Below are 27,822 nucleotides of genomic sequence, written 5' to 3' on the forward strand. Positions count from 1 at the left end.
GGCACAGTTTTAGAATAAAGGGTCGTCCTTTTCGAACTGAGATGAGGAGGAATTTCTTCTCTCAGAGGGTCGTAAATCTGTGGAATTCGCTGCCTCAGAGAGCCGTGGAGGCTGGGTCATTAAATACATTTAAGGTGGAGATAGACAGATTTTTGCAAGATAAGGGAGTGAAGGGTTATAGGGAGCAGCGGGCAGGAAAGTGGCTTTGAGTCCAAGATCAGCCATGATCTTATTGAATAGAACTAGGGGGCATAATCTTAGAATAAGGGGCTGCCCTTTCAAAACTGAGATGAGGAGACACTTCTTCACTCAGAGGGTAGTAAATCTATGGAATTTGCTACCCCAGAGAGCTGTGGAAGCTGCAACATTAAATAAATTAAAAACGGATATAGATAGTTTCCTAGCAGACCAAGGGAATTAGGGGTTACGGGGAGAGGGCAGGGAAGTGGACGTGAGTCTAGATTCGGATCAGCTATGATCCTATTGAATGGCGGAGCAGTCCTGAGGGGCCGTATGGCCTACTTCTGCTCCTACTTCTTATGTTCTTATGTAATGGCGGAGCAGGCTCGAGGTGCTGAGTGGCCTATTCCTGCTCCTATTTCTTAAGTTCTTATGTTTCCCACACTCTCCTGAATCCAGCAAGGTGCAGACATTTAACTATTCAGGTAATTAAGGTCTTTTCATGAATTCTTGATGCCAACTGTAGGTTCGTACTTGACAGCAAGAGGGTCGTCCCAAGGAATTATTTCAGAGTCACGGCTCTGGGGCACGAATGGGCATCTGCACAAAGCGCAGACCACGGAAGGTGCCAACTAAAATTGGCAAAAGGTGGGAAGTGGTGTTCCACAAGGATCAGTACCAGGACCACTGCTGTTCCACATTTATATTAACGACTTGGACTCAGGAATCAGAAGTACAATTTCAAAATTTTGGGGCATAGTTAATACAAAAATACTGTGGCAACAAGAGCAGGTCAGAGGCTGGGTATTCTGCGGCGAGTGTCTCACCTCCTGACTCCCCAAAGCCTTTCCACCATCTACAAGGCACAAGTCAGGAGTGTGATGGAATACTCTCCACTTGCCTGGATGAGTGCAGCTCCAACAACACTCAAGAAGCTCGACACCATCCAGGACAAAGCAGCCCGCTTGATTGGCACCCTATATAACCATAGCCCTGCAAGTTTATTTCCCTCAAGTGCCTATCCAGCCTCCCCTTGAAAACATTGAGTGTCTCCACTTCCACCACTTCCGTCGGCAGCGAGTTCCAGGTCCTCACCACTCGCTGCGTAATAAAGTTTTTCCTCACGTCCCCCCCTGTATCTCTTGCCCAAATCCTTAAATCTGTGTCCCCTAGTCCTTGTACCATCAACTAGTGGGAACAGCCTTTCCCCGTCTAGCCTGTCCAAACCCGTCATAATCTTGTACACCTCGATCAAATCACCCCTCAACCTTCTTTGCTCTAATGAAAACAAATCCAGCTTCTCCAACCTGTCCTTGTGGCTAAGATCCCCCCATCCCCGGAACCATTCTGGTAAATCTCCTCTGCACCCTCTCGAGGGCCTTCACATCATTCCTAAAGTGCGGTGGCCAGAACTGGATGCAATACTCCAGCTGTGGCCTAACCAGCGCTTTATAAAGGTTCAGCATAACTTCTCTGCTTTTGTACTCAATACCTCTATTTATGAAGCCCAAGATCCCATATGCTTTGCTAACCACTCGCTCAATGTGTCCTGCCACCTTCAGGGACCTATGCACATTAACTCCCAGGTGCCTCTGTCCCTGCACACTCTTTAAAACTGTGCCATTAAGTGTATATTGCCTCTCCCTGTTCCTTCTGCCAAAATGCATCACCTCACACTTCTCTGTATTAAATTCCATCTGCCACTTGTCTGCCCATTCTGCTAGCCTTTCTGTGTCCTGTTGCAGTCGATCTTGAAATCTTTGAAGGTGGCTGGACAAGTTAATAAAGCATATGGGATCCTGGGCTCCATAAAGAGCAAGAGCCAGGATGTCCTGCTAAATCTATAAAACATTCGTTCAGCCCCAGCTGGAGTCTTGTGGTCAATTTTTGGGCCTGACAATTTCGGAAGGATGTCAAGGCCTTGGAGAGGGTGCGGAGGAGATTTACCAGAATTGTTCCAGGGGATGAGGGACTTCAGTTCGGTGGAGAGGCTGGAGAAGCTGGGATTGTTCTCCTTAGAGCAGACAAGGTTAAGGGGAGATTTAATAGAGGTGTTCAAAATCATGAGGGGTTCTGATCGAGTAGATCGGGAGAACCTGTTTCCAGTAGCAGGAGGGTCAGTAACCAGAGGACACAGGTTTAAGGCGATTGTCAAAAGAACCAGAGGCGACATAAGGGGGAAAAAAATAAGCAACGAGTGGTTATGATCTGGAATGCGCTGCCTGAAAGGGCGGTGGAAACAGATTTAATCATAACTTTTAAAAGGGAATTGGATAAATACTTGAAGGGGAGAAATTCGCAGGGCTGTGGGGAAAGAGCAGGGGGGGAGTGGGACTAATTGGAGAGCTCTTTCAAAGAGCCGGCACAGGCACGAGGGGCCGAATGGCCTCCTTCTGTGCGATGTGATTCTATGGTGCTAGTCTCTCTCAATATAATTGAAGTCCCTCATCCCTGGGACCATTCTGGTAAATCTCCTCTGCACCCTCGCCAAGGCCTTGACATCCTTCCTAAAGTGTTGTGACCAGAATTGGATGGAATACTCCAAATTTGTGTGGGTGCATTCCCAGGTCTCTGTTCCTGCACCCTGTTTTAAACTGTACCTTTTTTTTAAAATATTGCCTCTCCTCATTCTTCCTTCCAAAATGCATCACTTCACACTTCTCTGCGTTAAATTTCCTCTGCCGTGTGTTTGCCTATTTCACCAGCCTGTCGATGTCCTCCTGATGTCTGTTACTATCCTCCTCGTTGTTTACTACATTTCCCGGTTTTGTGCCACCTGCCAGCTTTGAAATTGTTCCCTGTGCACCCAAGTCCAGGTCATTAATACACATCAAAAAGAGCAGTGGTCCCAACACCGACTCCTGGGGAACACCACTCTGTACCTCCCTCCAGTCTGAAAAACAACCGTTCACCACTACTCTCTGCTTTCTGTCCCTTAGCCAATGTTGCATCCATGTTGCCACTGTCCCTTTAATCCCATAGGCTTTAATGTTGCTAACAAGTCCATTATGTGACACTTTATCAAACGCTTTCTGAAAGTCCATATACACAACATCCACCACACTACCCTCATCCACCCTCTCCCTTGCTTCAAAGACTCGAACAAGTTAATCAACTCCGATTTGCCTTTAACAAATCCATGCTGGCTTTCATTGATTAGCCCATGTTTTTCCAAGTGACAATTAATTTTGTCCTTGGAAGTTTCCCCAGCGCCGACGTTAGGCTGACTGGCCTGCAGTTACCTGGTTTATCCCTCTCCCCTTTTTTGAACAGGGGTGTAATATTTGCAATCCTCCAGTCCTCTGGTACCATTCCCATATCTAAGGAGGAGTGGAAGACTGTGGTCAGAGCCTCCGCAATTTCCACCCTTACTTCCCTCAGCAACCTAGGATGCATCCCATCCGGACCGGGTGACTTTTCTACTTTGAGCACTGCCAATCTTTCAAGTACCTCCTCTTTATCGATTAAGAACATAAGAATTAGGAGCAGGAGTCAGCCATTCTGCCCCTCGAGCCCACTCCGCCATTCAATAAGATCGCGGCTGATCTTCTACCTCAACTCCATTTTCCCGCCTGATCCCCATATCCCTTGATTCCCCTAGAGTCCAAAAATCTAGCGATCTCAGCCTTGAACATACTCAATGATTTCATGATGATGGAGAAGTTATGTTACGCAGTGTGAAGTGATGCATTCTGGTAGGAGAAATGAGGAGAGGCAATATAAACTAAGTTGTACAATTTTAAAGGGGGTGCAGGAAGAGAGAGACCTGGGGGTGTACGTACACAAGACTTTGAAGGTGGCAGGACAGGTTGAGAAGACTGTTAAGAAGCAAAATACTGCGGATGCTGGAAATCTGAAATAACAACAGAAAACTGCTGGAAAAACTCAGCAGGCCGGGCAGCATCCGTGGAGGGAGAAACAGAGTTAACGTTTCAGGTCTGGGACCCTTCACGGATGCTGCTCTGGCCGGCTGAGTATTTCCAGCATTTTCTGTTGTTATTTCTGTTAAAAAGCATGTGGGATCCTGAGCTTTGTAAATAGAGGCATACAGTACAAAAGCAAGGAAGTTATGCTAAAAGACCTCAGCTGGAGTCTTGTGTCCAGTTCAGGGCACCACATTTTAGGAAGGATGTCAAGGCCTTGGAGAGAGTGCTGAGATTGACCAGAATGGTTCCAGGGATGAGGGACTTCAGGGAGAAGCTGGGATTGTTCTCCTTAGAGCAGAGAAGGTTAAGGGGAGATTTGATCGAGGGGTTCAAAATCATGAAGGGTTTTGAAGGTGCAGATCGGGAGAAACTGGCAGGAGAGTGAGTAACCAGAGGACACAGATTTAAGATACTTGGCAAAAAATATATTCTAGTTCTAATTCTCATTAAGTAACGGACTAAGAGTACGTTGACGAAATGTTTGCTTCTGTATATTTTAATTTGTAAATAAATCTGGATGAGTAGGTTTTAGCCTGTATGCAGAGAGCTAGTGGCCCAGAACTTCGGGTCTCCACGGGTGAGTCCGCACGGGGTACTCACCCGTAAGCCCAATGGAAGTGCCGGTTTCCTGCACGCACTGCGCATGCGCGGGAAACCGGCACTTCCGTTCCCCTGAAAGAAGGGGTTCAGAGGTGGACCGCGTGCGCAGGAGAGGCTGCGTGTGCGCATCGAACTTACGTTTTTTTTTTGCAGGTTTTCCCGGGAGGGAAGTTAGACATGTAAAAAGCAGTCGCAAGGCCTGCTTTTTACAAGGTAAGTGGTGAATTAATTAAAATTAAAACATTTTTTCCCACAGGTTTATTATTTTTAAATACTTTAAAGCAAGGTAAGTTTATTTTCAAAAATTTAAATTATTGTTTAAAATAGTTATTTCATGTAATTTATAGTTTATTTTAAAAATGTGATTTAAAAAAAAATTTATTTGAAGATTTAGTGATGTTTTGGGGCCGTAGTATTTATAAGTTTTGACAGCCCTTCTTGTCAAACTTATGAATGAAGCATTCCCTGCTCCGATTGGCTCTCCATGGCCCACGTGATCCCAGGGGACGCTTCGAACTAACTGCGCCCCTGGGATACGCAAGCACTGCGCGCTGGCAGTTGGAGGAGGCCCAGGATCGGAATCCCACGCGGGCCCACAGCTCAACGGCCGGCGCGCTAGGTAAGTGCAGGTCTGGGGGCTTGCACCCGCGGGAAGCCTCCGACCCGAATTTCTGGGCCAATGATGTCTTATTGTTGTATTTAAAGAGACAATGGGAGAACATAGCAGGCATCCCATCTGTTCTCCAAGAAGTGATTTACTGCAATTTGAAGTCAATTGTTAGATCAGGACTTCGCCAAGCAGTACCCGACAGGGTATAAAGATGCAGGTTTTAGTTCATAACAGACGCGGCCTGAAATTCTCCTCACCTCACCTCTATTTTTCCTCAACAACTTACATTTATATAGCGCCTGTAATGTAGTAAAACGTCCCAAGGCGCTACACAAACGTAACCAAACACAAATTTGACACCGAGCCACATAAGGAGGTATTAAGATAGGTGACGAAAAACTTGGTCAAAGAGGTCAGATTTAAGGGGCGTCTTAAAGGAGGAGAGAGAGGCGGAGAGGTTTAGGGAGGGAATTCCAGAGCTCGGGGCCCAGGCGGCTGAAGGCACGGCCGCCAATGGTGGAGCAATGGAAATCGGGGGGATGCTCGAGAGGCCGGAATTGGAGGAGGGCAGAGCTCTTGGGAGGGTTGTAGGGCTGGAGGAGGAGGTTACAGAGATAGGGAGGGGGCGAGGAGGCCACGGAGGGAATTGGACACAAGGGTGAGAATTTTAAAATTGAGGCGTTGCTGCACCAGGAGTCAGCGAGCACAGGGGGTGATGGGTGAGCGGGACGCGGGAGCTTTGGATGAGCTGAAGCTTATGGAGGGTGGCAAATAAGCGAGAAGCATTTGAAACCCCACCGGGGCCCGTCGCCCGAACCCGACTCACCTCATCCTCTCTCCGCCTCTTCTCGGCCAGGTGGTAGAGCTTGTGGATGCCCAGCGCCGACCTCTGCTTGAACTCCCGGCCGCACACGCCGCACTGCAGGGGCCAGTCTTCCTTGTGCCGGTGCTGGTGCTTGACCAGCGAGGAGGAGTGGCTGAACTCCTTGGCGCAGTCGGGGCACTTGTAGGGCTTGGCGCCGGTGTGAGTCACCTCGTGGCGGCGCAGGGTGCCGGAGCGGCTGAAGCCGCGGCCGCAGGCCGGGCACTGGAAAGGCTTCTCGCCCGTGTGGGTGCGCTGGTGCTGCGCCAGGTGGGAGGAGCAGCTGAAGCGCTTGGCGCAGGACGGGCACGGGTAGGGCTTCTCCCCGCTGTGGGTGCGCTGGTGCTTGCACAAGGTGGAGGTGTCGGCGAAGTCCTTGCCGCAGGTGGGGCAGCGGTAGGGCCGCTCGCCGCTGTGGCGGCGCCGGTGCCGGGCCAGCTGCGAGGAGTAGCCGAAGTGCTTGCCGCACACGGGGCACTGCAGGGGCTGCTCGCCCCCGTGGGACGCCAGGTGCAGCTCCAGCTGGCCGTACTGCTCGAAGCTCTTGCCGCACTCGGAGCAGATGAAGCAGTCCTCTCCGTCGGACGGGCGACGCTGCCGGCACTCCAGCCACTTGGCACCCCTCGCTTCCGCCGGCGTCAGGGCGCGGTCCGCCTCCTGCGCCATCGTGGTCCGCGGTCTGTCCTACAACAGAGAGATCACAGTTAGCGCCCGTTACAGGTGACACGGGGGGATCTCGCACTGGCTCTATAGATGTGCCCACAGACCCCTGAAGCTAATCTATAATAACAATCTAACGTAGAATTGGCGCCGGTAACGGAGGCAGGCCCTTCGGCCCGTCGAGCCCATGCCAGCTCGACTGCAGGAGCACTTCAGCCGGTGCCACTCCCCCCGTAGCCCTGCAGAAAAAAACATTTCTTCTGCCTTCGGGTACTTCTCCAATTCCCTTTGGAAAGCCGCGACCGAGTCTGCCCCCTGCCAACCGAACAAGGCAGGACAGATGGTCGGGTACCCACTGGGGAGGTGTAGAGGGGGACGGAGGGGAGCGGTGAGAGGAAGAGAGAGAGGAACCGAGGGGAGTGGAGAGGAACGCACGTCCATGGATCCCTGAAGGGGGCGGGGCGGACTGGTAGGTGAAGGGGGCGGGGCGGACCGGTAGGTGAAGGCGGCGGGGCGGACCGGTAGGTGAAGGTGGCGGGGAGGTGAAGGCGGCGGGGCGGACGGGGAGGTGAAGGCGGCGGGGTGGACCGGTAGGTGAAGGTGGCGGGGAGGTGAAGGCGGTGGGGCCGACCGGTAGGTGAAGGCGGCGGGGCGGACCGGTAGGTGAAGGTGGCGGGGAGGTGAAGGCGGCGGGGCGGACGGGGAGGTGAAGGCGGCGGGGCGGACTGGTAGGTGAAGGTGGCGGGGAGGTGAAGGCGGCGGGGCGGACGGGGAGGTGAAGGCGGCGGGGCGGACCGGTAGGTGAAGGCGGCGGGGCGGACGGATAGGTGAAGGTGGCGGGGCGGACCGGTAGGTGAAGGTGGCGGGGCGGACCGGTAGGTGAAGGCGGCGGGGCGGATGGATAGGTGAAGGTGGCGGGGCGGACCGGTAGGTGAAGGCGGCGGGGCGGACGGATAGGTGAAGGTGGCGGGGCGGACCGGTAGGTGAAGGTGGCGGGGCGGACCGGTAGGTGAAGGCGGCGGGGCGGACGGATAGGTGAAGGTGGCGGGGCGGACCGGTAGGTGAAGGGGGCGGGGCGGACGGATAGGTGAAGGAGGCGGGGCGGACGGGGAGGTGAAGGCGGCGGGGCGGACGGGGAGGTGAAGGCGGCGGGGCGGACAAGGAGGTGAAGGCGGCGGGGCGGACGGGGGGGTGAAGGCGGCGGGGCGGACGAGGGGGTGAAGGCGGCGGGGCGGACGAGGGGGTGAAGGCGGCGGGGCGGACGAGGGGGTGAAGGCGGCGGGGCGGACAGGGGGGTGAAGGCGGCGGGGCGGACGAGGGGGTGAAGGCGGCGGGGCGGACGAGGGGGTGAAGTCGGCGGGGCGGAGGGGGGGTGAAGGCGGCGGGGCGGACAGGGGGGTGAAGGCGGCGGGGCGGACGAGGGGGTGAAGGCGGCGGGGCGGAGGGGGGGTGAAGGCGGCGGGGCGGACGGGGGGGTGAAGGCGGCGGGGCGGACCGGGGGGTGAAGGCGGCGGGGCGGACGGGGGGGGTGAAGGCGGCGGGGCGGACAGGGGGGTGAAGGCGGCGGGGCGGACGAGGGGGTGAAGGCGGCGGGGCGGACAGGGGGGTGAAGGCGGCGGGGCGGACGAGGGGGTGAAGGCGGCGGGGCGGACGGGGAGGTGAAGGCGGCGGGGCGGACGAGGGGGTGAAGGCGGCGGGGCGGACGAGGGGGTGAAGGCGGCGGGGCGGACGGGGAGGTGAAGGTGGCGGGGCGGACCGGTAGGTGAAGGCGGCGGGGCGGACGAGGGGGTGAAGGCGGCGGGGCGGACGAGGGGGTGAAGGCGGCGGGGCGGACGAGGGGGTGAAGGGGGCGGGGCGGACCGGTAGGTGAAGGCGGCGGGGCGGACGAGGGGGTGAAGGCGGCGGGGCGGACGAGGGGGTGAAGGCGGCGGGGCGGACGAGGGGGTGAAGGCGGCGGGGCGGACGAGGGGGTGAAGGCGGCGGGGCGGGGGGGGGGGTGAAGGCGGCGGGGCGGACCGGTAGGTGAAGGCGGCGGGGCGGACGAGGAGGTGAAGGCGGCGGGGCGGACGGGGAGGTGAAGGCGGCGGGGCGGACGGGGAGGTGAAGGCGGCGGGGCGGACGAGGGGGTGAAGGCGGCGGGGCGGACGAGGGGGTGAAGGCGGCGGGGCGGACGGGGAGGTGAAGGCGGCGGGGCGGTCGGGGGGGTGAAGGCGGCGGGGCGGACGAGGGGGTGAAGGCGGCGGGGCGGACGAGGGGGTGAAGGCGGCGGGGCGGACGGGGAGGTGAAGGCGGCGGGGCGGTCGGGGGGGTGAAGGCGGCGGGGCGGACGGGGGGGTGAAGGCGGCGGGGCGGACAGGGGGGTGAAGGCGGCGGGGCGGACGGGGGGGGCGAAGGCGGCGGGGCGGACGAGGGGGTGAAGGCGGCGGGGCGGACGGGGAGGTGAAGGCGGCGGGGAGGTGAAGGCGGCGGGGCGGACAGGGGGGTGAAGGCGGCGGGGCGGACGGGGAGGTGAAGGCGGCGGGGCGGACGAGGGGGTGAAGGCGGCGGGGCGGACGAGGGGGTGAAGGCGGCGGGGCGGACGGGGAGGTGAAGGCGGCGGGGCGGACGGGGGGGTGAAGGCGGCGGGGCGGACGGGGGGGTGAAGGCGGCGGGGCGGACAGGGGGGTGAAGGCGGCGGGGCGGACGGGGGGGGTGAAGGCGGCGGGGCGGACCGGTAGGTGAAGGCGGCGGGGCGGACGAGGGGGTGAAGGCAGCGGGGCGGACGAGGGGGTGAAGGCGGCGGGGCGGACGAGGGGGTGAAGGCGGCGGGGCGGACGAGGGTGTGAAGGGGGCGGGGCGGACCGGTAGGTGAAGGCGGCGGGGCGGACGAGGGGGTGAAGGCGGCGGGGCGGACGGGGGGGTGAAGGCGGCGGGGCGGACGAGGGGGTGAAGGCGGCGGGGCGGAGGGGGGGTGAAGGCGGCGGGGCGGACAGGGGGGTGAAGGCGGCGGGGCGGACGAGGGGGTGAAGGCGGCGGGGCGGTGAAGGAGGCGGGGCGGACGGGGAGGTGAAGGCGGCGGGGCGGTCGGGGGGGTGAAGGCGGCGGGGCGGACGGGGGGGTGAAGGCGGCGGGGCGGACAGGGGGGTGAAGGCGGCGGGGCGGACGAGGGGGGGTGAAGGCGGCGGGGCGGACCCGTAGGTGAAGGCGGCGGGGCGGACGAGGGGGTGAAGGCGGCGGGGCGGACGAGGGGGTGAAGGCGGCGGGGCGGACGAGGGGGTGAAGGCGGCGGGGCGGACGAGGGGGTGAAGGGGGCGGGGCGGACCAGTAGGTGAAGGCGGCGGGGCGGACGAGGGGGTGAAGGCGGCGGGGTGGACGAGGGGGTGAAGGCGGCGGGGCGGACGAGGGGGTGAAGGGGGCGGGGCGGACGGGGGGGTGAAGGGGGCGGGGCGGACGGGGGGGGTGGAGGCGGCGGGGCGGACGAGGGGGTGAAGGCGGCGGGGCGGACGAGGGGGTGAAGGCGGCGGGGCGGACGAGGGGGTGAAGGCGGCGGGGCGGACGGGGAAGTGAAGGCGGCGGGGCGGACGGGGAGGTGAAGGCGGCGGGGCGGACGAGGGGGTGAAGGCGGCGGGGCGGTCGGGTAGGTGAAGGCGGCGGGGCGGACGGTGGGGGTGAAAGCGGCGGGGCGGTCGGGGGGGTGAAGGCGGCGGGGCGGACGGGGGGGTGAAGGCGGCGGGGCGGACGGGGAGGTGAAGGCGGCGGGACGGACGAGGGGGTGAAGGCGGCGGGGCGGTCGGGTAGGTGAAGGCGGCGGGGCGGTCGGTTAGGTGAAGGCGGCGGGGCGGACGAGGGGGTGAAGGCGGCGGGGCGGACGAGGGGGTGAAGGCGGCGGGGCGGACGGGGAGGTGAAGGCGGCGGGGCGGACGGGGGGGTGAAGGCGGCTGGGCGGACGGGGAGGTGAAGGCGGCGGGGCGGACGAGGGGGTGAAGGCGGCGGGGCGGACGAGGGGGTGAAGGCGGCGGGGCGGACGGGGAGGTGAAGGCGGCGGGGCGGACGGGGGGGTGAAGGCGGCGGGGCGGACGGGGAGGTGAAGGCGGCGGGGCGGACGGGGAGGTGAAGGCGGCGGGGCGGACGGGGGGGTGAAGGCGGCGGGGCGGACGGGGGTTGAAGGCGGCGGGGCGGACGGGGGGGTGAAGGCGGCGGGGCGGACGGGGAGGTGAAGGCGGCGGGGCGGACGGGGGGGTGAAGGCGGCGGGGCGGACGGGGGGGTGAAGGCGGCGGGGCGGACGGGGGGGTGAAGGCGGCGGGGCGGACGGGGGGGTGAAGGCGGCGGGGCGGACGGGGGGGTGAAGGCGGCGGGGCGGACGGGGGGGTGAAGGCGGCGGGGCGGACGGGGGGGTGAAGGCGGCGGGGCGGACGGGGGGGTGAAGGCGGCGGGGCGGACGGGGAGGTGAAGGCGGCGGGGCGGACGAGGGAGTGAAGGCGGCGGGGCGGACGGGGGTCAAGGGTCATTGCTGGGTCACTGCTCCCCTGCAGACAGTGAACACGTGGCGGGGGGCAGAGATTTACCAGGATGTCCCCACCTAGGGCTGGGGAATTTCAGCCGCGCGGAGTTCAGGGGGTGAATGAAGATTTGTTTTCTTTGACAGAGAGGAGGCTGAGGGAGAGAGGGGGGAAAACATTTTTGATTTGAGGTGTGTTTAAATTGTGATATTTGGAGTGGAGAGAAAGGGCCTGGTTTCCCTGGGCAGAGAGGTCAGCAATCCAGGGGCGGGGAAGGAGGGTGAGGAGAGGCTGAGGCCTGCCAGGCCTTGGAGCCTGGGAGTCGGGTAGAGGTCGTTCGCCGCTGCCGCCCTCCCTTCCCTGCCCCGGGAACAAATCCAGGTCGGTGCGGACAATTCCCGGTTGGATCTGATTCTGATTATCTCCCCACCCACCGCCATTTTGTGTATTAATCGGGTACAAACCTCGGCCGCCACCAACACCCGCCCCGCTCCCCTCCCTCACTGACTGACTGACTCGGGCTGAGGGACCGACCGACGGACAGCCTCAGAGCCGCCCGCCTCTCTCGGCCCGCCGCGCCATTCTCCACCAATCAGCCGCCGGCGATCAGGCTGTCAATCATCTGCCCCCACCAATCGGCAGGCGGCACCGGGCACTCCCGCCCACCTGCTGGTTGTCAATCATGTCTCTCAGCCAATCGGCGCTGGCGGAAGGCTGCCGCCCCACGTCGACTGTCAATCATGCGCCTCGACCAGTCGAAAGGCAGGCGGCGACACTCCCGCCCACACGCTCGTTCTCAATCAGGCGTCTCGACCAATCGGTAGGCGGCAACGGGCACTCCCGCCCACACGCGGGTTGTCAATCATCCGCCTCGACCAATCGGCAGGCAGCAACGAGAACGCCCGCCCATACGCTAGTTGTCAATCATGGATCTCAGCCAATCGGCGCAGTGCAGCACGCTCCCGCCCCACGTCGACTGTCAATCATCCGCCTGGGCCAATCAACGCTGGCCCGAGGCATTCCCCCGCCCTATGCCGACTGTCAATCATCCGCCTCGACCAATCGGAAGGCAGGCGGCGGACACTCCCGCCCACACGCTGGTTGTCAATCAAGCGTCTCGACCAATCAGCGCTGGCCCAAGGCAACCCCCCCGCCCCACGCCGCAAGTCAATCATCCGGCTCAACCAATCGGCGGCCGGCTGACGGCATTCCCGCCCACAACGGCTGTCATTCATCTGCCTCAGCCCATTGGCGGGGGGGTGGGGTGGTGGGCAGGAGGCTCCCGCCCGCGCGGGCTGTCAATCATCAGGCTGGACCAATCAAGGCGGGCAAGAAAGGGCTAATCCCGCCCACGCCGACTGTCAATCAGCCGGCTCAACCAATCGGCAGGGGGGCGCACACGTGCACGCGGCCCCGGCCATTCAGCGCTCGGGTGAGGGCCGGCACGAAATGTCGGAGCACCTTTTAAAATCAAAAGGAGATGGAGGGGGGCGGTAACAGAAAAGTACCGAAAACAGCAGCCCCCCCATCCAACAAAAAAACTCCGACCGCCTGACTGGAGGGAGTGAGGGGAGGAGAGGGTCACCCACCCTCCGGGCTGACTGACAGGGATGCAGAGAGAGGGAGAGAGTGAACTCCGGTCGTTGCAGGCAGCGGGCGGTAATGGCGGCTACATTACCCAGAGTGCCGGGCGGCAGGGAAAGCGCTCTATCCCGGCAGCGGGGGCGCATGCGCAGTAGCGGGGGTAAGCAAGCGGAGCGGTGCATTCTGGGTAGAGTCTCACCTGGGCCCCAGAATCAGAAACATACATAGAAACATAGAAGATAGGAGCAGGAGTAGGCCATTCGGCCCCTCGAGCCTGCTCTGCCATTTAATGAGATCATGGCTGATCATCCAAATTCAGTACCCTGTCCCTGCTTTCTCCCCATATCCCTTGATCCCTTTAGCCTTAAGAAATATATCCAATTCCTTCTTGTGCACCAGTCGCTGAAGGTAAGCATGCAGGTGCAGCAGGCGGTTAAGAAGGCAAATGGTATGTTGGCCTTCGTAGCAAGAGGGTTCGAGTACAGGAACAAGGATGTCTTGCTGCAGTTGTACAGGGCCTTGGTGAGACCGCACCTTGAGTATTGTGTGCAGTTTTGGTCGCCTTACCTGAGGAAGGACGTTCTTGCCATGGAAGGAGTGCAGCGAAGATTCACCAGGCTGATACCTGGGATGGCAGGAATGACGTATGAGGAGAGATTGTGTCGATTGGGCTTATACTCACTGGAGTTTAGAAGATTGAGAGGGGATCTCATTGAAACTTATAAAATTCCAACAGGACTAGATGCAGGAAGGATGTTCCCGATGGTCGGGGAGTCCAGAACCAGGGGTCACAGTCTAAGGATAAGGGGTAAGCCATTTAGGACAGAGATGAGGAGGAATTTCTTCACCCAGAGAACCTGTGGAATTCCCTACCACACAAGGCAGTTGAGGCCAATTCATTAAATATATTCAAGAAGGAGTTGGATATATTTCTTAAGGCTAAAGGGATCAAGGGATATGGGGAGAAGGCAGGGACAGGGTACTGAATTTGGACGATCAGCCATGATCTCATTGAATGGCGGAGCAGGCTCGAGGGGCCGAATGGCCTAATCCTGCTCCTATCTTCTATGTTTCTATGTTTCACCTGGGCCCCAGAATCAGCTCCTCCTCCCAGAGAGAGAGAGTCTCACCTGGGCCCCAGAATCAGCTCCTCCTCCCAGAGAGAGAGAGAGAGTCTCACCTGGGGCCCAGAATCAGCTCCTCCTCCCAGGGAGAGAGAGTCTCACCTGGGCCCCAGAATCAGCTCCTCCTCCCAGAGAGAGAGTCTCACCTGGGCCCCAGAATCAGCTCCTCCTTCCAGAGAGAGAGAGTCTCACCTGGGCCCAGAATCAGCTCCTCCTCCCAGAGATGTGGAGATGCCGGTGTTGGACTGGGGTGGACAAATGTAAGAAGTCACACAACACCAGGTTATAGTCCAACAGCTTTATTTGAAATCACAAGCTTTCGGAGCGCTGCTCCTTCGTCAGGTGAAGCGGAGAGATGTATACAGGCACAGCAAATATAGTCAGAGAATACTGCCAGATGATTACAGGTAATCTTTCTAACTGCCCTTTATCACACCTCGGCAGAGAGATAATCAAAGGTGTGAATGGTGTCCAAACAGGTCAGTCATACAGACCCCAGCATCTGCAACATTTGACCCCTTGTGACCCCACCTCATTGTTCTTTGATGTAATGTTTCCTGACTGACCTGTTTGGACACCATTCACACCTTTGATTGCTGTGATTATCTCTCTGCCGAGGTGTGATAAAGGGCAGTTAGAAAGATTACCTGTAATCATCTGGCGTATTCTCTGACTATATATGCTGTGCCTGTATGCATCTCTCCACTTCACCTGACGAAGGAGCAGCGCTCCGAAAGCTTGTGATTTCAAATGAAGCTGTTGGACTATAACCTGGTGTTGTGTGACTTCTTACATTTGTCCTCCCAGAGAGAGAGAGTCTCACCTGGGCCCAGAATCAGCTCCTCCTCCCAGAGAGAGTCTCACCTGTGCCCAGGAGTGGCACCTGAGCCTCGTGCAGCACCATACTGCACAGGAGGAGGCCATTCGGCCCATCATGCCTGTGCCGGCTCTTTGAAAGAGCTCTCCAATTAATCCCACTCCCCTCTGCTCTTTCCCCATAGCCCTGCACACTTTTCCGCTTCAAGTATTTTTCCAATTCCCTTTTGAAAGTCACTATTGAATCTGCTTCCACCGCCCTTTCAAGCAGCGCGTTCCAGATCACAACTCGCTGCATAAAAAACATTCTCCTCATCTCCCCCTCTGGTTCTTTTGCCAATTATCTTCAATCTGTGTCCTCTGGTTACCGACCCTCCTGCCACTGGAAACAGTTTTCCTTATTTACTCTATCAGAACCCTGCATAAATTTCCCCTGAAGCTTCTCCGCTCTAAGGAGAACAATCCCAGCTTCTGCGGTCTTGCCACGTATCTGAAGTCTCTCATCCCTGGAACCATTCTGGTAAATCTCCTCTGCACCCTCTCCAAAGCCCGGATGTCCTTCCTAAAGTGTGGTGACCTTCATTGGACACAATACTCCAGCTGAGGCCTAACTGGTGATTTATAAAACTTTCGCAAAACTTTCTTACGTGTTTGAATTTATGAAGCCCAGAATCCCATATGTTTTTTTTAACAGCAGTCTTGCTACGTTCAAAGACTTATGCACGTACACCAGCCAGGTCTCTCCGTTCCTGCGCCCACTTTAAAAGTGTACCATTTAATTTATGCTGCCTCTCGTTGGGTAAAGAGAAACAGCCAGTGAGGATTGAGGAGTGTATAATTATCCCTGATGAACCTTTGACAAAGTTACAAATAATGGCCCAGAAATTCGGCTCTCCCCGGGTGAGTACGCGCTGGGTACTCGCCCGTAAGCCCAATGGAAGTGCCGGTTTCCTGCACGCACTGCGAATGCGCGGGAAACCAGCACTTCCGTTCCCCTGAAAGCAGGGGTTCACAGGTCGAACGCGTGCGCAGGAGAGGCAGTGCGTGCGCATCGAACTTAGTTTGTTTTGCAGGTTTTCCCGGGAGGGTAAGTCTGCAGAAGTTACACATTTAAAAAGCAGGCGCAAAGCCTGCTTTTTACAAGGTAAGTGGTGAATTAATTAAAATTAAAACCCACAGGTTTATTATTTTTAAATACTTTAAAGAAAGGTAAGTTTATTTTTAGCCCTGTTAGAAAATAAAATTGTTTTTTTTCAAAAATTTAAATTGTTTAAAAGTTATTTCATGTAATTTATAGTTTATTTAAAAAATGTGATGTTTTTTAAAAATTTATTTGAAGTTTTAGTGATGTTTTGGGGCTTATAGTATTTATAAGTTTTGACAGCTCTTCCTGTCAAACTTATGAATGGAGCATTCCCTGCCCCGATTGGCTCTCCGTGGCCCACGTGATCCCAGGGGACGCTTCGAACTAACTGCGCCCCTGGGATACACAAGCACTGCGCGCCGGCAGTTGGAGGAGGCCCAGGATCAGAATCCCACGCGGGCCCACAGCTCAACGGCCGGCGCGCTAGGTAAGTGCAGGTCGGGGGCTTGCACCCGTGGGAAGCCAACGACCCGAATTTCTGGACCAATGTCAGCTGTGTAACTCCGCAGGGATCCAGGGTACAAGATGGAATCGGATGTGAAGTTGCTCAAAAGCAGGGAACCGAGGCCAGGGTCTGCACATTTTCCACTTGCAACCCACTGAAGTGAATGAGCAAGAAACTCTCAGAGTGTCGAGTGCAGAGGTGGCAGAGTGCGAGAGGCTGGGAAATTAAATCGAATCTACAGCACAGAAACCAGCCATTTGACCTAACCGGTCTATGCCGGTGTGGGATTGTGAGTTGTGAGGAGGATGCAAAGAGGCTTCAAGGCGATTTAGACAAGTTGAGTGAGTGGGCAAATACATGGCAGATGCAGTATAACGTGGATAAATGTGAAGTTATCCACTTTGGTAGTGTGGTGATTATTCTTTATGTTTAGTAAGAAGTATTGTGATTGGTTGTTTGTTTCCTGCCTTGGGATATATGCTGTAATCTCATTGGTAGTTGATGTCATGTGATTTGTGGTGGCCATCTTAAATTCAGTTCTTTCCAGCCTTTAGTTGGGACTGGGTGTTGAAGATGTGCTACAGGATTTTTAAGTTAATAAAGCCTAGATTAGAAAGGCAAATCTATTCTTTATTTCAATTTATTAACTTTATGTCAGAATGGAGCGATATCTTCAACCAGAACGATTTAATGCTGACCCTAATTCTGCAGGAGTGGATGATAAATGGAAACATTGGTATTGTACATTTAAAAACTTTTTCGGCGTGTTGGATCAAGAGTCTCTAAATAAGCTGAATATGCTGATCAACTACATTGCTCCGGATGTGTATAAGTATATTTTGGACTGTAAAACTTACGAAGTGGCTATTTCTACATTGGAAAAGATTTTTGTTAAACCAAAGAATGAGGTATTTGCACGTCACCTTCTATCTGCCCGTAGGCAGCAGGTGGGAGAATCTTTGGATACTTATTTACAAGCACTTCGGTGCCTTAGTGTTAACTGTAATTATAAGGCCGTGACGGCTGAAGAATATAAGGAAGAATCAGTACAGGATGCTTTTATTAATGGATTACTGTCTAGATCAATTCGTCAGCGGTTGTTAGAAAATAAGACTTTGGATCTTAAGAGTGCTTTTGAGCAAGCTTCTACATTGGATGTGGCTCAGAGAAGTTCGGATTCTTATGCTCTTTTTAATTGGCCTGTGACTGTGGTTTCGGCAGTTCCGGATGAAAAGGAATTATGTGGACTTAATAGGAGTGGTTTACTAGATTCTGAAACAGTTTCTACTTCAGCGGCTGTTGCCTCTAGGATTCAGAAGTGTTATTTTTGTGGGAACGTCTGGCACCCTCGTCTGAAGTGTCCTGCTCGGGAGGCTGTGTGTAGTAAATGCGGCAAGAGAGGTCATTACGCACGTGTGTGTAAATCATCAGGTTCAATTACCTCCTCTCTGACTATTCAGCCTTTAGATAGGGCGTTTATTGCATCAATTTCTGCTGCATTTGCTCATGGCCTAAACAAAGCTATAGTTACGGCCCAAGTTAATGGGTTGGAAGTGAAGGCCCTTATAGATACGGGCAGTACCAAGAGTTTTATAAGTCTTCAGTTTGCAAAGGAGAAGCATTTGAAAATTTCGCCTGTTTCCTATCAGGTGTGTATGGCTCAGACGACTCTCACTTCACAAGTAGCTGGTTGTTGCCTTGTGAAATTGATTCTTCTAGGTAATACGTATACTGATATACGCCTATCTGTTTTGCCTAATCTCTGTGCGGATATTTTGATTCGTCATGATGTGCTTCAGTTACACGAGTCTCTCAGTCTTTCATTTGAAGGGACTAAGCCACCTTTATCTATTTGTGGATTAACCTCTTTATCCATGTCTCCATTATCACTTTTTTCCAATTTGATGCCGGATTGTAAGCCAATTGCTACCAAGTCAAGAAGGTATAGCAGTCAGGATAGAGAATTTATTAATTCTGAAGTTCAACGTCTCTTATTGGAAGGAATCATTGAACCTAGTTGTTCGCCTTGGCGGGCACAGGTAGTTGTCACGACTAACGAGAGACATAAGAAATGAATGGTGATAGACTATTCCCAAACTATTAATAGGTATACTCAATTAGATGTGTACCCTTTGCCTAAGATTGATGAGCTTATCAATAAAGTATCTCAGTATAAAGTTTTTAGCACTATTGACCTAAAGAGTGCTTATCATCAGATTCCTATTGTTAAGAAGGATCAACCATATACGGCCTTTGAGGCTGGTGGAAAGCTGTATCAGTTTTGCCGAATACCATTTGGTGTTACTAATGGTGTTGCTTGTTTTCAACGGGCAATGGATGCTTTTATAAGTGATAACTCTCTCTCTGACACCTTTTCATACTTAGATGACATCACGGTGTGTGGCAAATCAAGGGTGGAGCATGATTCTAATTTAGAAAGATTCCTTCAAGCTGCGGAAAAAGTTGGTTTAACTTTCAATAAAGAGAAGTGTACCTTTTCGACCACTGAGGTAAATCTACTGGGGTACATTATCTCGGGAAACAAGATTAAACCAGACCCAGAACGTCTGCGACCATTGATTGATTTACCTTGTCCTACTAATTCTAAGGCTTTGCAACGAGTTGTTGGACTGTTTTCTTACTATTCTAATTGGATTGCAAATTTTTCACAGAAGATCCAGCCTCTTATTCGGGTTACGGCATATCCTCTATCATGGGAGGCCAGGACGTGTTTTGATAATTTTAAAAAGGATATTCTGGGAGCAGTTGTGCATTCTATTGATGAGCAGGTTCCTTTTGTGATTGAGACGGACGCTTCTGATTTTGCAATTGGGGCTACTCTGAACCAAAATGGAAGACCTGTGGCCTTTTTCTCACGTACCTTGAACAATAGTGAAAAAAGGCATTCTTCAATAAAGAGGCGTATGCAATAGTAGAAGCACTGCGTAAATGGAGACATTATTTATCGGGGCGACATTTTACGTTGGTAGCTGATCAAAAGTCTGTGTCCTTTATGTTTGATGTCAAACATTTTGGAAAGATTAAGAATGATAAAATAATGAGGTGGAGGATTGAGTTGGCATGTTACCATTTTGATATAGTTTATCGTCCGGGGAAGGATAATGTTGCTGCTGATGCGCTGTCGAGGGCTTATTGTTCTGTGATTCACGGAGATACGCTTATTAATCTTCACAATGCCTTATGCCATCCTGGGGTTACGAGGATGATACACTTCGTACACAGTAAGAATTTGCCCTTTTCAGTTGAAGACGTCAAGCGGATGACTTCATCATGTTCTATCTGTGCTCGGTGTAAACCGAATTTCTTTAAGCCTCAACGAGCTCATCTTATAAAGGCTACTTCTCCTTTTGAACGTTTGAGCATCGATTTCAAGGGGCCTCTTCCTTCAACTACTCAAAACCGATATATATTTACTGTTGTGGATGAGTTTTCAAGGTTCCCTTTTGCTTTTCCTTGCGCAGATGTATCAGCTGCTACAGTTATCAAATGTCTGACTCAACTTTTTGTCATCTTTGGGATGCCTGCGTATATCCAATCGGATCAGGGAAGTTCTTTTATGTCTTCCCAGTTGAAGGAATACCTTCAGAGTCGGGGAATTTCTACTAGTAGAACTACCCCGTATAATCCCCAGGGTAATGGGCAGTGCGAACGATACAATGGGGTGATCTGGAAGGCAGTTATGTTGGCTTTGACATCCCGGAACCTTAAGAATACACAGTGGGAAATGGTACTGCCTGATGCCCTGCATTCCATTAGATCATTGCTTTCAATGGCTACTAATGTGACCCCCCATGAAAGGCTCTTTAACTATCCACGGAGATCTACTACAGGATATTCGGTACCTTCATGGCTTACTATGCAGGGACCTGTGCTGCTTCGACGCCATGCTAGATTGTCAAAATATGATCCTTTAGTGGAGGAGGTGGAGCTGTTGGAGGCAAATTCCCAATATGCTCATATTCGATTCCAAGATGGGAAAGAAAGTACCGTTTCAATTAAAGACTTGGCTCCTTGTGGTGGCCAGCCCTCTTCTGAGGATATTAACAATAGTCATGATTCAGATAATGTGGATGCTGTTACCGATACTACGAATATTTCCAATCCGACTGCAGATAATTATATTTCTATTAGTCAGCCCTCGATGGATGTTCATGACCGTCCCAGTTTACCTCCTGATGGGATTTCTAATCCGGAAACCGTTGAAAATCGGGATATGGATAGCCTTCCTGCAGAAGATACTTCTGTGTCTCCTGGTGTGGGAGGGCAAGGAATTTCACCAAGGTTAAGAAGGTCGACACGAACAAGATATCCGGTCGACCGATTGAAAATGGACTTTTAAATTGATAGTAATGTTTTAAAATTGTTGAAATATTATATTATATTGTTTTAGTTGAGAGATACTTAATACTTATGTGCAATGTTACTATTTGTTGTTGCTCACTTAGTATTGTGTCATGTTGAATAGTTTTATTTTGTCTGTGCATAGTTTTAGTTGTAAATAATTAATTATAAATTGTAAAGGTTATTTAGGTTGGAGTATATTTTAAAAGGAGGGGTGAATGTGGTGATTATTCTTTATGTTTAGTAAGAAGTATTGTGATTGGTTGTTTGTTTCCTGCCTTGGGATATATGCTGTAATCTCATTGGTAGTTGATGTCATGTGATAAGTGGTGGCCATCTTAAATTCAGTTCTTTCCAGCCTTTAGTTGGGACTGGGTGTTGAAGATGTGCTACAGGATTTTTAAGTTAATAAAGCCTAGATTAGAAAGGCAAATCTATTCTTTATTTCAGGTAGGAAAAACAGAAAGGCAGAGTATTATTTAAATGGTGATAGATTGGGAAATGTTGATGTACAGAGGGACCTGGGTGTCTTTGTACACCAGTCACTGAAAGCAAACATGCAGGTGCAGCAAGCAGTTAGGAAGGCAAATGGTATGTTGGCCTTCATTGCAAGAGGATTTGAGTACAGGAGCAAGGATGTCTTACTACAGTTATACAGGGCCTTGGTGAGACCACACCTGGAGTACTGTGTGCAGCTTTGGTCTCCTTACCTAAGGAAGGACATACTTGCCATAGAGGGAGTGCAGCGAAGGTTCACCAGACTGATTCCTGGGATGGCAGGACTGTCGTATGAGCAGAGATTGGGCCGACTAGGCCTGTATTCACTGGAGTTTAGAAGAATGAGAGGGGATCGCATTGAAATGTGTAAAATTCTGGCAGGGCTAGACAGACTGGATACAGGGAGGATGTTTCCCCTGGCTGGGGGGGTGGGTCTAGAACGAAGGGGTCACAGTCTCAGGATACGGGGTAGGACATTTGGGACTGAGATGAGGAGGAATTTCTTCACTGAGGGTGGTGAACCTGTGGAATTCTCTACCACAGAAGGCTGTGGAGGCCAAGCCACTGAATATATTTAAGAAGGAGATAGATAGATTTCTAGACTCAAAAGGCATCAAGGGGTATGGGGAGAGAGCGGGAATATGGTATTGAGATAGAGGATCAGCCATGATCATATAGAATGGCGGAGCAGGCTCGAAGGGCCGAATGGCCTACTCCTGCTCCTATTTCTCTATACCACACAAGCCTCCTCCCACTCTGATGGCCTCTTCCCACCCTGCTTCAAGTATCCCTCTATTCCCTTCTCCCTCATGTGTGCATTAAGCCACCCCTGATCAATGCTCTCTGCTGTGGCAGCGAGTTCCACATTCTCACCTCTCTCCGTGCAAAGAAACTCCTTCTGAATTCTTTATTTGATCGGTTAGTGACTTATATTTATGGCCCCTGGTTTTGATCTCCCCCACAAATGGAAATATTCTCGCTGCGTTTACCCAATCATAATCATAGAATCAGAGACATTTACAGCACAGAAGAAGGCCATTCGGCCCATCGTGTCCGTGCCGGCCGACAAAGAGCTCTCCAGCCTAATCCCACTTTCCAGCTCTCGGTCCGTAGCCCTGGAGGTTACGGCACTTGAAGCGCATATCCAAGCACTTTTTAAATGTGATGAGGGTCTCTGCCTCTCCCACCCTTTCAGGCAGTGAGTTCCAGACCCCCACCACCCTCTGGGTGAAAAAAATTCTCCTCAAATCCCCTCTCAACCTCCAAACAATTACTTTAAATCTCTGCCCCCTGGTTATTGACCCTTCTGCTAAGGGAAATCGGTCCTTCCTATCCACTCTATCCAGGCCCCTCATAATTTTATACACCTCAATTAGATCTCCCCTCGGCCTCCTCTGTTCCAGAGAAAACAACCCCAGCCTCTCCAATCTTTCCTCATCGCTAAAATTCCCCAGCCCAGGCAACATCCTGGTAAATCTCCTCTGCACCCTCTCTAGTGCAATCACATCCTTCCTGTAATGTGGTGACCAGAACTGCACGCAGTACTCTAGCTGCGGCCTGACTAGTTCAGTTCAAGCATAACCTCCCCTGCTCTTATATTCTATGCCTCGGCTAATAAAGGCAAGTATCCCGTAGGCCTTCTTAACCACCTTATCTACCTGTCCTGCTACCTTCAGGGATCTGTGGACCTGCACTCCAAGGTCCCTCTGATCCTCTGCACTTCTCAGTGTCCTACCATTTATTGGCCCAGAAATTCGGGTCTCCCCGGGCGAGTACGCGCTGGGTACTCACCCGTAGGCCCAATGGAAGTGCCGGTTTCCTGCATGCACTGCGCATGCGCGGGAAACCGGCACTTCCATTCCCCTGAAAGCAGGGGTTCAGAGGTTGAATGTTTGCGCGGGAGAGGCTGCGCGTGCGCATCGAACTTCGTTTTTTTTTACAGGTTTTCCCGGGAGGGTAAGTCTCCAGAAGTTAGACATGTAAAAACCAGTCGCAAGGCCTGCTTTTTACAAGGTAAGTGGTGAATTAATTAAAATTAAAACATTTTTTCCACAGGTTTATTATTTTTAAATACTTTAAAGCAAGGTAAGTTTATTTTTAGCCCCGTTAGAAAATAAAATTATTTTTTTCAAAAATTTAAATTGTTTAAAATAGTTATTTCATGTAATTTATAGTTTATTTAAAAAAAAATGTATTTGAAGATTTAGTGATGTTTTGGGGCCGTAGTATTTATAAGTCTTGACAGCACTTCCTGTCAAGACTTATGAATGAAGCATTCCCTGCTCGGATTGGCTGCCCATGGCCCACGTGATCCCAGGGGACGCTTCAAACTAACTGCGCCCCTGGGATACGCAAGCACTGCGCGCCGGGAGCTGTACCAGGCCCCGGATCGGAATTCCACGGGAGCCCACAGCTCAACGGCCGGCGCACGCTAGGTAAGTGCAGATCAGGGGCTTACACCCGCGGGAAGCCCCCGACCCGAATTTCTGGGCCATTGTGTATTCCCTGGCCTTATTAGCTCTCCCCAAATGCGTTACCTCACACTTCTCTAATCTATCAGGTCACCTCTTAGGTCTTCCCTTTTCCAGAGGAAAGAGCCCCAACCTGTTCAAGGCCCTGATAGTTATACCCCCTCCATTCTGGTAACATCCTTGTAAATATTTCTGCACTTTCTCCACTATCCTATTTGTAATAGAGGCCAAAACTGTACACAGTGCAGTCTGACCACGGTTTTATAGAAATTTAACACTGCCTCCCTGCTTTTCAATTCTATTCCTCTAGAAATGAAACCCAGTGCTTTGTTTGCACTCTTTATGGCCTTGTTAACTTGTATTGCTACTTTTAACAATTTATGTTTCTCTATTCCCAGATCTTGTTGCTGCTCTACCCCATTTAGCTTCCTATCTTCTAAGGATTAAGTGGCTTCCTTATTCCTCCTGCCAAACTGTGGTTCAGTGGGTCGCAGGGTAGCACGCTCGCCTTTGTGTCAGGTGGTTGTGGGTTCGAGTTCCACTCCAGAGACTTGAGCCCATAATCCAGGCTGACACTCCCAGTGCCGGTACTGAGGGAGCGCCGCACTGTCGGAGGGGCGGTACTGAGGGAGCGCCGCACTGTCGGAGGGGCGGTACTGAGGGAGCGCCGCACTGTCGGAGGGGCGGTACTGAGGGAGCGCCGCACTGTTGGAGGGGCGGTATCACAGAAATCACAGAAACCCCACAGTGCAGATAGAGGCCATTTCGGCCCATCGAGCCTGCACCGACACATATCCCACCCTATCCCCGTAACCCCACATATTTAATCCCCCTAACAATAAGGGTCAATTTTATCATAGCCAATCATCCTAACCCGCTCATCTTTGGACTGTGGGAGGAAACCGGAGCACCCGGAGGAAACCCACGCAAACACGGGGAGAATGTGCAAACTCCACACAGACAGTCACCCGAGGCCGGATTCGAACCCGGGTCCCTGGCGCTGTGAGGCAACAGTGCTAACCATTATGCCACCGTGCTGCCCACTGAGGGAGCGCCGCAGTCGGAGGGGCGGTACTGAGGGAGCGCCGCACTGTCGGAGGGGCGGTATTGAGGGAGCGCCGCACTGTCGGAGGGGCAGTACTGAGGGAGTGCCGCACTGTCGGAGGGGCAGTACTGAGGGAGTGCCGCACTGTCTGAGGGGTGGTACTGAGGGAGCGCCGCACTGTCGGAGGGGCGGTACTGAGGGAGCGCCGCACTGTCGGAGGGGCAGTACTGAGGGAGCGCCGCACTGTCGGAGGGGCAGTACTGAGGGAGCGCCGCACTGTTGGAGGGGCGGTACTGAGGGAGCGCCGCAGTCGGAGGGGCGGTACTGAGGGAGCGCCGCACTGTCGGAGGGGCGGTACTGAGGGAGCGCCGCACTGTCGGAGGGGCAGTACTGAGGGAGTGCCGCACTGTCGGAGGGGCAGTACTGAAGGAGTGCCGCACTGTCTGAGGGGCAGTACTGAGGGAGTGCCGCACTGTCTGAGGGGCAGTACTGAGGGAGCGCCGCACTGTCTGAGTGGCAGTACTGAGGGAGCGCCGCACTGTCTGAGGGGCAGTACTGAGGGAGCGCCGCACTGTCGGAGGGGCAGTACTAAGGGAGCGCCGCACTGTCATTGGGGCAGTACTGAGGGAGCGCTGCACTGTCAGAGGGGCAGTACTGAGGGAGTGCTGCACTGTCGGAGGGGCAGTACTGAGGGAGCGCCTCACTGTCGGAGAGGCAGTACTGAGGGAGCGCCGCACTGTCGGAGGGGCAGTACTGAGGGAGCGCTGCACTGTTGGAGGGGCAGCACTGAGGGAGCGCCACACTGTCGGAGAGGCAGTACTGAGGGAGCGCCGCGCTGTCGGAGAGGAAGTACTGAGGGAGCGCCGCACTGTCGGAGAGGAAGTACTGAGGGAACGCTGCACTGTCGCAGGTGCTGTCTTTCAGGTGAGACGTTAAACCGAAGCCCCGTCTGCCCTCTTGGGTGGACGTACAAGATCCCACGGCACTACTTCAAAGAACAGGGATGTTTTCCCTGGTGTCCTGGGCCAATATTTATCCCTCAACTAACATCACTAAAAAGCAGATGATCTGGTCATTATCACATTGCTGTTTGTGGGAGCTTGCTGTGTGCAAATTGGCTGCCGCGTTTCCTACATTACAACAGTGACTACACTTCAAAAAAAGTACTTTATTGGCTGTGAAGCGCTTTGGGACGTCCGGTGATTGTGAAAGGCGCTGTAGAAATGAGTCTTTGTTTCCTTTTTCAAAATGAACCTCCACACACTTAGTTACATGAAATTTAATTTGCCTTTAATCCGCGCACTCTGCAAGCCTGTTTAAGTCTCCCTGGAACTTGGTGCAGTCCTCCACATTATTAACCACACCTCTCAATTTGGTATCATCTGCAAATTTCAACCCTACACCTGAAATTCCTGAATCCAAATCATTCCTGAATATGTTGCGTATCAGTGGTCCCAGCACAGGGACGAGCAAGAGGCCAGAGACCTCGGGGGCAGGGGTTTGTGGGGCTGGGGAAGCTTACAGAGATAGGGAGGGGGAGACGAGGGCCATGGAAGGATCTGAACACAAGGGTGAGGGTTTTAAAATCGAGGCGTTGCCGGACCGGGAGCCAATGTAGGTCAGCGGGCACAGGGCGAACGGGACTCGGTGCGAGTTAGGACACGGGGACAGCAGAGCTTAGAATGGCACTGTCAAATCGAGGAGCGGAAACATTAACAAACACACCGACCAGGGTTACACAGTTTCTTTAATCACTAAATACAGGTTAAATCCTTCTACACAGCAAAGTGTCCACAGTAACAACAGAAAATGCTGGAAAAACTCAGCAGGCCAGGCAACATCCGTGGAGAGAGAAATAGAGTTAACGTTTCGGGTCGAAACCCTTCGTCAGGACTGAAAAAGCACAGGACATGAAACAGATTAAAAGGTCAGTTTAGAGGCTGGGAGAGAACAAAAGAGAAGTGAAGAGACATTAAGAGGTATTCAAAACCAGACGAGATGGTGGTCGGACTAGTGGAGACAAAAGACGGCTCTAGATTAGGTGTGAAATGCGCTGGCAGAATGGGAGACAGCTGCCATGTGGGAGAGAATAAAAGGGGGGGGGGCCAAAACAAAGGGGTGGATAAAAAAATATATGTAAAAATGTAAATGTAACGGGGGCCGAGGTTATGATCTGAAATTGTTGAACTCTATGTTGAGTCCGGAAGGCTGTAAAGTGCCTAATCGGAAGATGAGGTGCTGTTCCTCGAGCTTACGCTGAGCTTCCGTGGAACAATGCAAGAGGCCGAGGATGGTGAGGTCCGAGTGGGAGTGGGGCGGTGAATTAAAGTGACAGGCGACCGGAAGCTCGGGGTCCCCCTTACAGACTGAACGGAGGTGTTCCGCAAAGCGGTCACCCAATGTAGAGGAGACCGCATCGTGAGCAGCGAATGCAGTATACTAGATTGCAAGAAGTACAAGTAAATCGCTGTTTCACCTGGAAGGGGTGTTTGGGGCCCTGGACAGTGGGAAGGGAGGAGGTAAAAGGGCAGGTGTTGCATCTCCTGCGCTTGCACGGGAAGGTGCCGGGCGAAGGGGATGGGGTGCTAGGGGTGATAGAGGAGTGGACCAGGGTGTCGCGGAGGGAGCGGTCCCTACAGAATGCTGAAAGGGGAGGGGAGGGGAAGATGCGTTTGGTGGTGGGATCACGTTGGAGGTGGCGGAAATGGCGGAGGATGATCCGTTGAATGTGGAGGCTGGTGGGTTGAAAGATGGGGCCAAGGGGTTCTAAGAGGGAGGGTCAGGGGTGAGGGCAGAAGTGCGGGAGATAGAATGGACACGGTCGAGGGCCGTGTCAACCACGGTAGAGGGGAATCCTCGGTTGAGGAAAAAGGAAGACATGTCGGAAGTACTGGTGTGGAAGCATTTTCTGTTGTTATTTCGGATTTCCAGCATCTGCAGTATTTTGCTATCTGTAAAAGTGTCCACAATATTTCGCTCAGTCTTGAACCAGTTCTGATGCTCGCATTCGGTGCTG

The 27,822-nt window shown here is 53.8% G+C and overlaps 1 protein-coding gene across 1 annotated transcript in view; it reads right to left on the minus strand.

Moving 5' to 3' along the window:
- Positions 1-27,822, minus strand: part of LOC147086614 (uncharacterized) — a 100,961-nt gene that overhangs the window by 36,479 nt on the left and 36,660 nt on the right. Inside the window, exon 5 of the mRNA XM_085978283.1 lies at positions 6,143-6,862. Within this exon, the coding sequence (XP_085834409.1) occupies positions 6,143-6,862 (720 nt within the window). The remainder of the gene's footprint in view (positions 1-6,142; positions 6,863-27,822) is intronic.

Source organism: Somniosus microcephalus, unplaced genomic scaffold, assembly GCF_052327205.1.
Source record: "Somniosus microcephalus isolate GS21.2 unplaced genomic scaffold, FLI_Smic_1.0 unresolved_chr7, whole genome shotgun sequence".
NCBI classification, from domain to species: Eukaryota; Metazoa; Chordata; class Chondrichthyes; order Squaliformes; family Somniosidae; genus Somniosus; species Somniosus microcephalus.